The sequence below is a fragment of the Trichomycterus rosablanca genome, chromosome 3 (genome assembly GCF_030014385.1).
Source record: "Trichomycterus rosablanca isolate fTriRos1 chromosome 3, fTriRos1.hap1, whole genome shotgun sequence".
Lineage (NCBI taxonomy): Eukaryota > Metazoa > Chordata > Actinopteri > Siluriformes > Trichomycteridae > Trichomycterus > Trichomycterus rosablanca.
This window is the reverse complement of record NC_085990.1, coordinates 13,017,929-13,029,038: the sequence shown is the minus strand read 5'-3', so window position 1 is coordinate 13,029,038 and position 11,110 is coordinate 13,017,929. Positions and strand designations below refer to the sequence as shown.

The 11,110-nt window shown below is 40.2% G+C and overlaps 1 protein-coding gene across 1 annotated transcript; it reads right to left on the bottom strand.

The window, feature by feature from the left end:
• Positions 1-590: 590 nt before the first annotated feature.
• cd4-2.2 (CD4-2 molecule, tandem duplicate 2) lies at positions 591-10,916 on the bottom strand (the record flags this gene model as incomplete). The annotated part of the gene is made up of 7 exons (XM_062991604.1): positions 591-807; positions 2,260-2,327; positions 2,398-2,558; positions 5,051-5,156; positions 8,504-8,751; positions 9,557-9,787; positions 10,739-10,916. Coding segments are annotated over 7 exons (1,074 nt in total), but the record flags the coding sequence as incomplete, so codon positions are not given.
• Positions 10,917-11,110: the final 194 nt, after the last annotated feature.

Genomic DNA, 11,110 nt, shown 5'->3' with positions numbered 1-11,110 from the left:
CTTCTAAGTCCTAGTTAGCAATTATGATTGACTAAAGAAGGTGATTTCACTCTGCCTATATAAATAGGACTAGTTTGACTGCACCTATTAAAAAAAACAGCCGTGGTCACTGTATGCTAAGAGATGTTCAGATAATGTTCAGATGTTGTGTCCACAGTCAAGCAAGATCTCAAAAGGCTACCATAGAATAAAGAAAACCCTGCTCCAAAACTGGCACCTTAAAAGTTTGTTCCTAATCACCCGTCATCTCTCAGCTGTATGTTTGTGAACGTATGGCCACCTGTGCATATCTAACACCCCCCATGTGCATGTAGGAAGTGCTGCTGCTTCATAATGGTGCAAACGTTGTGGAATGCACACACATGCACACACAGCTTTTATTTCAAAGTTTTAATATGGAAGCAAAACTGTTAAACATTCAATAGTCAAAAAACAGAATATAAAAAAAAGTCAGGAAACAACACAATCACACATTTCTAACACTTACAGTAACATCATACTAGAGATTTTTCAGAAAATAAATGTATTAACAAACTGCAGACACATAATATCTTTATTCAGTTATAGCATCATATATGGAACCACCCTTCCCCATAAAAAAGAAATTAAAAACAATCAAATATAAGCAATAAAAGTAAAATCAAAGAGTAATCACAGAAATAAAAATGTGAAATTGTTGATCAGCATTTCATAATGATCCTCTTTTCCATCATCCATTGGGCATGTTAGTCGGTTAAAGCGTTGTAATGTTGGCGAGGAAGTGGAGGAGGTCTCACTCCCTTGCCAGCCCTGGGTTGCTTTGCGGGCCTTTAATAAAACAATATATAGCATTTATAATATTGAAAAATAATCAACATAATAATTAATATAAACAATCAACATGAAACAAATTATAAATTATATTATTAGAATTATTACTAATACGATATAAACCGAAGACTGAATATTAGATTTACAGGATTTACTGAATATCAATCATTAATATAAGTGGGATGCATTACAGGCCAAAAAGATTTGAACACTGCACTGGTATTCAAACTGTGGAACAAGTTCCCTTCAGAGGGAAATAGAAGCAGATACTCACTCACTCTCTTAACCGCTTATCCAATTAGGGTTGTTCGGGGGGGTGCTGGAGCCTGGCACACAGTAACACTCTGGACGGGGTGCCAGTCCATTGCAGGGCAGACACACATACACACACACATTCACCTATAGGGCAATTCAGTGTCTCCAATTAACCTGACTGCATGTTTTTGGACTGTGGGAGGAAACTGGAGCTCCCGGAGGAAACCCACACGGACACAAGGAGAACATGCAAACTCCTCACATAAAGGACCCGGACCGCCCCGACTGGGGATCAAACCCAGGACCTGCTTGCTGTGAGGCGACAGTGCTACCCACTGTGCCGCCCACAGAAGTAGATAACAAAGCAAAAGCATTTTTTAAAAGTATTTAATTTTTTACCCTATTAACATTTAGATTTTATCATTCCTAATTACATGCCTGCAATACAGACAGGTGCAATAAAGGACTGGGAGATCTGTGGAATAATTAGAAACAAAACAAATGTTCTGTAAATCTCCACAGTTGATACAATCATAATTGGTTAAAGGAGCATTGAATAGAAAGGCTTTAGAACAGAATGCCTTTATTTGTCATATATACATATACAGATGTACAGTACAACAAAATTCTTTCTTTTGCATATCCCAGCTTGTTTTTTTGGGAAGCAGGGGGCAAAGTGCTGGGTCACCCATTGTACAGCATTGCTCAGCTGGGATTCAAACTCTCAATTCAAGTATGTAGTTATTGATTTTAACTGTGTATTTTTATTCTTGTTCTCTTAATCTTTAAGTTTTCTTTTTCTCTTTCCTTTCTTGTTTTCTTTGGTTTGCTTTGCTGTTTTTGTGTTGTTTGTACAAACATGTTAACAAAAGGTAGGAAACACCCCAGACAGTCAATCACAGGGCAAACACACACACATTCACACATAGGGTAATTTATAGTAGCTTAGGATATACTGTATATAGCAGCACACAAAGAAAACCCACACAGACACAGGGAGAACATGCTAACTCCACACAGAAAAGGAGCCTGGCCACTTGGCCAGTAAATCGAATCCAGTCCCTTCTTGCTGTGAAAAGACAGCACTACAAACCACACAACCATAATGTTGTAGGCATCATTTGCAGAATAAGTGCATACTACCATTTTCTATTTGTATTTGCATTTCACATGCTGTGGAATAATAGAGCCTACCTGTCACACTGGCAGTAATTCCGGGGTTCAAGGGACTGCCGCGTTGACTTCATCTTTCTAATCTGCCTCTAAAAATTCAAAATTTTTATTAGCCCTGTATTTCATCTCTGTATTTTAAGCACTCTCAATTTTTCTTACCTTTATCCGTTTGTTCCTGCGGTGCATCTGGACAATCACCACAACCAGGCCAATCAAAAGTAGAGAAGACCCTCCAACGGCAATCCAGACCCACAATCCCACACCCAGCACAGACTTCTGTAAAATTCCTTTGTCATTGTTTGCCGATTTTACCTTAGGATCTGCACAGACACATCTGGCTGTTTGACATTGTGTTTCATGCAGTGGAAGAAGTGAATACTCAAGAGTCAAGTGACAGCATGGTTTATTAGTAAAAAAAAACAAAAAAACATTCTTTTTATGTTTGATACAAACTCTATTATGTCATTGTTCGAATATTTTTTTTTTTAAGTTACAGTTATGCGTCCAACTGCCCGATTGCATCGTGCTTCCTCTCTGCCTATGCCGATCCCTGCTCTGACCGAGGAGATCAAAGCTAACCCACACCCCCTCCGACACGTGGGCAGCAAGCAGCATGCATCTTATCACCCACACATTGACGAGTGTTGTGCCACCTAGCATTGTGTACAGAGAGACACACCCTAAGAGCACTCTTTCCTCATCTCTGTGCAGGCGCCTCTAATCAGCCAGCAGAGGTTGCACCATTAGTCCCACCCACCTGAACAACCGGCCAATCGTTGTTCATGTGGCGGCTCAGCCTTCAGCCGGCAAGGAAAAGTTGAGATTCGATACGATGTATTCGAGATCCCAGTCTGGTTGCAGCGTGTGTTTTTACCGCTGCGCCACCTAAGCGGGCGGGGTTACAGTTTTTCTGCTTTAAAAAATAGCCAGACAGAACTGTTCCTCTTTGAAGTAGTAGCTTGAGGTGGCAGAGTGACTCCATGGTCACATGGGTTTGATTAATGTCTTTGACGAGAGTTTTTTGTGCTTTTCAGGTCACATGTTCAGCTGCTCCTGAACCTCATCCTGGGGCAAGACCAGCTTAATTTATCTGGTGTCCAACCTGCGCTATAAAGTCTTGTCCTGGTCTGGAATTCTGCAAAAATGCCCTTAATTAGGCTTGTTTTTATTATTTTGGCAGTGGGGCTCAGGTGCAGCGGGGCTATGGAAAAGGGAGACAGTAAGTAAACCCCTGCTCCTGCTTCTTATGTTCTTATATTCTAATGTTTCTAATTAGCTTCAATGGCTCCCCGTAAATTATCGCATACACTTTAAGATCTTATTATTCACATTCAGAGCTCTACATGGTCTAGCACCCTCTTACATCTCTGATTTACTCCAAGTCTACAATCCCACCCGCACTCTTAGGTCTTCCTCAGCCTTCCAGCTTTCTATACCTTCTGTCCACCTGTTGACTATGGGTGCGAGGGCTTTTAGCCACTCTGCCCCTTCTCTCTGGAACACCCTCCCAATCCATATCCGTACTATCGATTGTTTCTCTACTTTTAAATCCCAACTTAAAACTCACCTCTTCAAGCTAGCCTACTACTTATCTTTCAAACTTGATTGGTACTACTACCCCAATATTTATTTAACAGTGATTACATTTGACTGTTTAAAGATTGTATTAATTTTATTGTATTTATCTTTATTGATTTTTCTATTAGATTTTAATAGTTTATTGATGTCTGTTACTTTCTTGCTTTTGTAAGTGCTTGAGTGTTTTGAAAGGCGCCATAAATAAAATGGATTATTATTGTTATTAATGTGGTTGGTCCAGTCCGGTTTTCCTCTGCCGTGGGATGTCAGAATTCTTTTGGTTTCTGGGATTTGCCAAAGGTGGCACAAAGTCCCTTTTCCAGAGTGGAGTCACCTGTAAAACCACTTCATGCACAGAAAGCACCAGGGGTAGGGTAGGGGTTTCATTCGTGCATAGCCAAGTCACTATGGACTAGGCTGGAACAGACTGTCATATTATGAAGTCTAGTTCTCAGTTCTGTACTATCCCTGTTCTATCCACTTTCTCTGTTGTGGGTTGTGATTATTTTTGTGTCTTTTATTTGTTATTTTGTTTCTACAAATTTGGCCAGTTAATAGTTTGTGATTGTCCCTTCTTATTAGTGGTGATTGAGGAGAGCGAGACTGACACATGACCCCTCCGACACGTGTGCAGTAGCCGACTGTATTTTTTCACCTGCATGAGGCGAGTTCATATGTGGATCAGCTTTGTGTACAGAGCACCACACCCAATAGTCCTTGACTCTGTGCAGATGCCATCAATCAGCCTGCAGCAGTCGTAATTCACTTAGTTATGAGGATAACCCCCTATCTGGCTTATCCTACCCTATGCTGGGGTAGCTGTCAGCTCTGGTGTGCTAGCGTGTTTTACCACGGCACCACCTGAGCGGCCACAGTATTGTTCTACCTTGATTAAATATTTGCAAGTGGGTTCCATTTCCGTTCTTGCTGGTGTGTGGGATCCACCTTGCACGCTCTAAAGTAAAGCATGTTTTAGCCTTGATACAATTACATTAATGTCACAACTCCTTGTATCATGTAGATGCAGTCAAATTAGCCGTTTTTATATGGACACAGACTTAATTGCTGTAGCCAGCTATAATCACTAACAAATTATCATTTTAGAATGACAAAGTTAAATATCACCATAAAGCTTTTTGAAACAAACACAAAAATATTAAAATAGGATAATAAATGCACATTTTTGACACATAATTGAATGTACACATCAAACATCAGCTACAGCTATGCTTACCAGAAACTCTTTTACCTTCAACCACCACATTCAACGTAGCATTTAGATTTTTTCCACCCTCAAACACCAGAGTGCACACGTACATCCCAGCATCAGCATGTTCCACCTGAAAAAAATGAGATCAGATAACATGGTAAAACTATATTAAAAAAAAAACCTTATGATGTTTAACCCCTTCATGCATCAACCTAAAACCTGAAGATTTCGGCCTGTACTAGCATATTGAACAAAGTTTCTGTCAGTATAGTAGGAATTTGCTTAGTCAGAAAACGTGAACAAAACCTTAAGGAAGCACCCAGGTGGCGCAGCGGGATATTCCGCTAGAGCAGGGGTGGAGAACCTCTTGCCCACGGTCCGTATACGGCCCCCCGCTCAATCAATTGTGGCCTGCCATATATTTCCTAGATTTTATTGTCTGGGCTTTATGCAATTAATCATCATAATCATCTGTTCCGCATAATCCATTTCAGGGTCGCGGTAGCAACAAGGCAAGCAAAGCAGCCCAGGCATCTCTGTCCCCGCAATTAATGATGACCGTATTGGTGATATGGCAGAGAATATTAAAAATATTACTCGCTGGCACATTAAACTATGATAAGGTAAGTCTGAGATCAAATATAAACACTACATACATTCAGCATTGTGTATTTATAAAGCCTATATTATTTGGCTGTATGTTGCATCATTGTAGTGTGTGGCCCGTGACCAGATATGTAATCATTAATCTGGCCCTCAGTGGGTAAAAGGTTCCTCACCCCTGAGCTAGAGATTCTGAACTCGGCGTTGCCACAGGGTGGCTGGGCGCCATCTAGCAGGCATAACTGGTAGTGCCTGCAGGGAGGGATAACCGGAATATGTGGTTCTGTTATAGGCTCTGTTATGGGTCGGAGGAATTGACTACACTAAAATTGGGAAAAAATATGTATAAAACATATTATATATACATGTATATATATATATATATATATATATATATATACAGTGTATCACAAAAGTGAGTACACCCCTCACATTTCTGCAGATATTTAAGTATATCTTTTCATGGGACAACACTGACAAAATGACACTTTGACACAATGAAAAGTAGTCTGTGTGCAGCTTATATAACAGTGTAAATTTATTCTTCCCTCAAAATAACTCAATATACAGCCATTAATGTCTAAACCACCGGCAACAAAAGTGAGTACACCCCTAAGAGACTACACCCCTAAATGTCCAAATTGAGCACTGCTTGTCATTTTCCCTCCAAAATGTCATGTGATTTGTTAGTGTTACTAGGTCTCAGGTGTGCATAGGGAGCAGGTGTGTTCAATTTAGTAGTACAGCTCTCACACTCTCTCATACTGGTCACTGAAAGTTCCAACATGGCACCTCATGGCAAAGAACTCTCTGAGGATCTTAAAAGACGAATTGTTGCGCTACATGAAGATGGCCAAGGCTACAAGAAGATGGCCAACACCCTGAAACTGAGCTGCAGCACAGTGGCCAAGATCATCCAGCGTTTTAAAAGAGCAGGGTCCACTCAGAACAGACCTCGCGTTGGTCGTCCAAAGAAGCTGAGTGCACGTGCTCAGCGTCACATCCAACTGCTGTCTTTGAAAGATAGGCGCAGGAGTGCTGTCAGCATTGCTGCAGAGATTGAAAAGGTGGGGGGTCAGCCTGTCAGTGCTCAGACCATACGCCGCACACTACATCAAATTGGTCTGCATGGCTGTCACCCCAGAAAGAAGCCTCTTCTGAAGTCTCTACACAAGAAAGCCCGCAAACAGTTTGCTGAAGACATGTCAACAAAGGACATGGATTACTGGAACCATGTCCTATGGTCTGATGAGACCAAGATTAATTTGTTTGGTTCAGATGGTCTCAAGCATGTGTGGCGGCAATCAGGTGAGGAGTACAAAGATAAGTGTGTCATGCCTACAGTCAAGCATGGTGGTGGGAATGCCATGGTCTGGGGCTGCATGAGTGCAGCAGGTGTTGGGGAGTTACATTTCATTGAGGGACACATGAACTCCAATATGTACTGTGAAATACTGAAGCAGAGCATGATCCCCTCCCTCCGGAAACTGGGTCGCAGGGCAGTGTTCCAGCATGATAATGACCCCAAACACACCTCTAAGACGACCACTGCTTTATTGAAGAGGCTGAGGGTAAAGGTGATGGACTGGCCAAGCATGTCTCCAGACCTAAACCCAATAGAACATCTTTGGGGCATCCTCAAGCGGAAGGTGGAGGAGCGCAAAGTCTCGAATATCCGCCAGCTCCGTGATGTCGTCATGGAGGAGTGGAAAAGCATTCCAGTGGCAACCTGTGAAGCTCTGGTAAACTCCATGCCCAGGAGAGTTAAGGCAGTTCTGGGAAATAATGGTGGCCACACAAAATATTGACACTTCAGGAACTTTCACTAAGGGGTGTACTCACTTTTGTTGCCGGTGGTTTAGACATTAATGGCTGTATATTGAGTTATTTTGAGGGAAGAATAAATTTACACTGTTATATAAGCTGCACACAGACTACTTTTCATTGTGTCAAAGTGTCATTTTGTCAGTGTTGTCCCATGAAAAGATATACTTAAATATCTGCAGAAATGTGAGGGGTGTACTCACTTTTGTGATACACTGTATATATATATATAAAACCTTTTATGTGTTTTAGATTTATGTGTACTGAATGTAAAAATTAATATAGTTGTATCCCTATATGTAACATGCAGTTGTTTTTTTCAGAACAAATAGTCTGAAGGCCTCAGAGAAGTTGATTGTTGGTCTTTTAGCACTTCTCCAGAGTGCAGATTAGAGGAGCACATGTATGTGCTGTAGTGAGGCTGTGAATTAGTTCAGTCAAACCAGGTCATATATTATTGAGTAGCTCTGGACAGGTAGAAACGGTTGGGATAGATTAACACCTGGTTAATTTGATTAGATCAGGTGTTTTAACCAACATGCTTGGTTGTGAGAGGTACCAACCATAATAAGCCAGTAACTCAGGAAATATGCAAATAAAGATACAATTAAAACAATACTTGTGGAATTTGACAAACTATAAGGAAAGTGGTAGCTCAGAGTTAAAGTAACCAGTCTAGTAATCAAAAGGTTGCTTGTTACAAGCTTCATAACTGCCAGGCTGTTAGTGTTGGGTCCTTGAGAAAGTGAGGAATTTGTGATGTTCACTTTTAATGCTTTATTATTTTATTGCTGATATGAGAGAATATAAATTTCTGCTAAGAAAAATAAGAAAAGGTTTTAATGAAATTAAATTGTAAATCAACAAAACAATGAAGATAATAATAATTAAGCATTATTTTTTCACATCAGGGACAGAAAGCATTGATTTGACCAATGAGCTACAGATTCATACCAAGAAATCACAACTATCATTGCACTCCACTGTTTCCAGTGTTTGTTCTATTCTATTCAAACATTCAGAGGAAAACCAGCCCTTCACGATTCTTACTTTTTTCATTGTGACATTAAAGACGGTGCTGAGTGGTTTGTCACTGAGAGTGAACCTGGTCTTGAAGTCAGAGGTGCTATTCCACTTCAGACCACCGGTTGATGTTGTCTTTAAGTGCAGATCAGTAGGGGGGTCACGTGTCCACCCGGCCTCCACTATACTTAGACGGCCCAAGTTGGGTAGAATACATGGCAGCATTGCATCACTCCCTGGATTAACCCTAATTTCCTTTGTGGTAATCAGAGGACCTGTAACAGAAGTGATTAAACCATTTATTTCACCATTTTTTCGCACCATTATTTGGGTGGTGGATCATTCTCAGCACTGCAGTGACACTGACATGGTGGTGGTGTGTTAGTGTGTGTTGTGCTGGTATGAGTGGATCAGACACAGCAGCGCTGCTGGAGTTTTTTGTAATACCATGTCCACTCACTGTCCACTCTATTAGGCACTCCTACCTAGTTGGTCCACCTTGTAGATGTAAAGTCAGAGACGATCGCTCATCTATTGCTGCTGTTTGAGGTGGTCATCTTTGTGATCTTCATCAGGGGTCACAGGATGCTGCCCACGAGGCGCTGTTGGCTGGATGTATTTTTGGTTGGTGGACTGTTCTCAGTCCAGCAGTAACAGGGAGGTGTATAAAAACTCCATCAGTGCTGCTGTGTCTTATCCACTCATACCAGCACAACACACACTAACACACCACCACCATGTCAGTGTCACTGATGTGCTAAGAATCATCCACCACCCAAATAATACCTGCTCTGTGGTGGTCCTATGGGGGTCCTGACCATTGAAGAACAGCATGAAAGGGGGCTAACAAAGCATGCAGTGAAACAGATGGACTACAGTCAGTAATTGTAGAACTACAAAGTGCTTCTATATGGAGGTGGTTTTAATGTTATGGTTGATTAGTGTATATTGTAACTTTACATGTTATGACTGCTTTAAAACATGTTAAGAAGATATTAGGAAAACAGGGTTAATAGAAATGATTACATTTTTATACATATGTGAACAAATTTCATGAAATTATATTTAGAAAAAACAAACCAACAACAGTGAGATCCACTCCGAGCGTCATGATCTCTTTTCCATTATCCATTATCTGGCAGCTCCAGTGTCCAGTGTCATCTGACCTCACTGCTTTCAGGGTCACATCTTTGTCAGTTCCGTACTGTAATGTATTGGGTCCTGTCCACTTAAACTGTGCTGTCATTCCTTTAATGTCACAACTCAGCTTGGCCTCAGTGGAGACCAGCACATGTGAAGGGCTTGCAAAGACTGAAAGCAAAAACAAAATAGAAAAATTCGAATTTTACTTGTGCAAAATATGCTGAAAGTGCAGTGACTTATATCAAAATACACCTTGAATTTGATGCCAATCAACACACACACACACACATCTTTTATTCTGACCTTTTGGAAGTGAGAAGTTACCAGTTTACATGCTAGCAAGTTTTTGGAGGGTGGGAAGAAAATTTCCAGAGGAAATCCACACATAGACAGGGAAAACGTGCCTAGACATATTATACATCCGATCTTCACATAGCTAATCAGTATGATTACCTGTATCTGTTTGTATACCTGACCTCTCTGTTTGTATATTATGAGGGCCTAATGTGTCTAGGTGGTCAGGTGTAATGCAAAAGCCATAATCATAAACTTAGATGCTGCCATGTAATAACAAGGTCACAAGGTATATTTATAAAGGTTCTCTCACCTGATGCCACAAACAGTTTGTGCTGGACAGTGTTGCATGTGTAGTCTCCAAAATCATCGTTACTTATTGGCTGAATCATCAGATTGTTTCCATTAAGCTTTGCATTTTTCACCAGACCTTTAAAATCAAACCATTATTCTTATCACACCACTGGAGGAAACTTATTGTGAGAACATCACTGGCTATATAATTATCATGAGATTCAAACCTCATATTAAAACAATTAAGACAGTTTGTATAATGCTAATAAATGCAGAAAGCAGTGATTTGTATAACAGTTATCTTTGTATACTAATTCTTAAAATGACCCTGTCCCAGTTTTTTTTGTTACCTTTGTTACCTGCAAGAATCGATTTCAGTGTATATTTATCAAAACTTTAAATATTTACACTGCTTTTGTTTGATCACAGGTTAAAGTGGTTTTACAAAATCACTGCTTTCTGTCTTTATTTGCACATACTGTCCCAATTATTATGAAATGACATAAAAAAGCTGAATCAATTTTGAGCTACCTTTGCCCAATCGTCCGGTTTTGCCAGTCTTCCGTATGACCAGGACATTGTTGTGTTTCCACTCTATATCAGCGCTCGGTGCTTCCTTGCCACAGTTCATCGTCACAGTCTCTCCCATTTTTTTATAAAATTCTTCACAACATCCAACAGTCACACATAGAGCTAAAATAATGATTATAAAAAGTTAATTACACTATAAAAGATGTATTAATCCTATATATTGTTGAGGTCAAAGGTCTACATACAGTGCCCTACACAAAATATTGGCACTGTTGGAAAAAATAGCTGTAAAAACATTCTTTATTGCTTATCATTTTAGTTAAAAGCTCTATTTTTTTTGAATCACAATGATTAAAAGAAAAAAATCTAAAT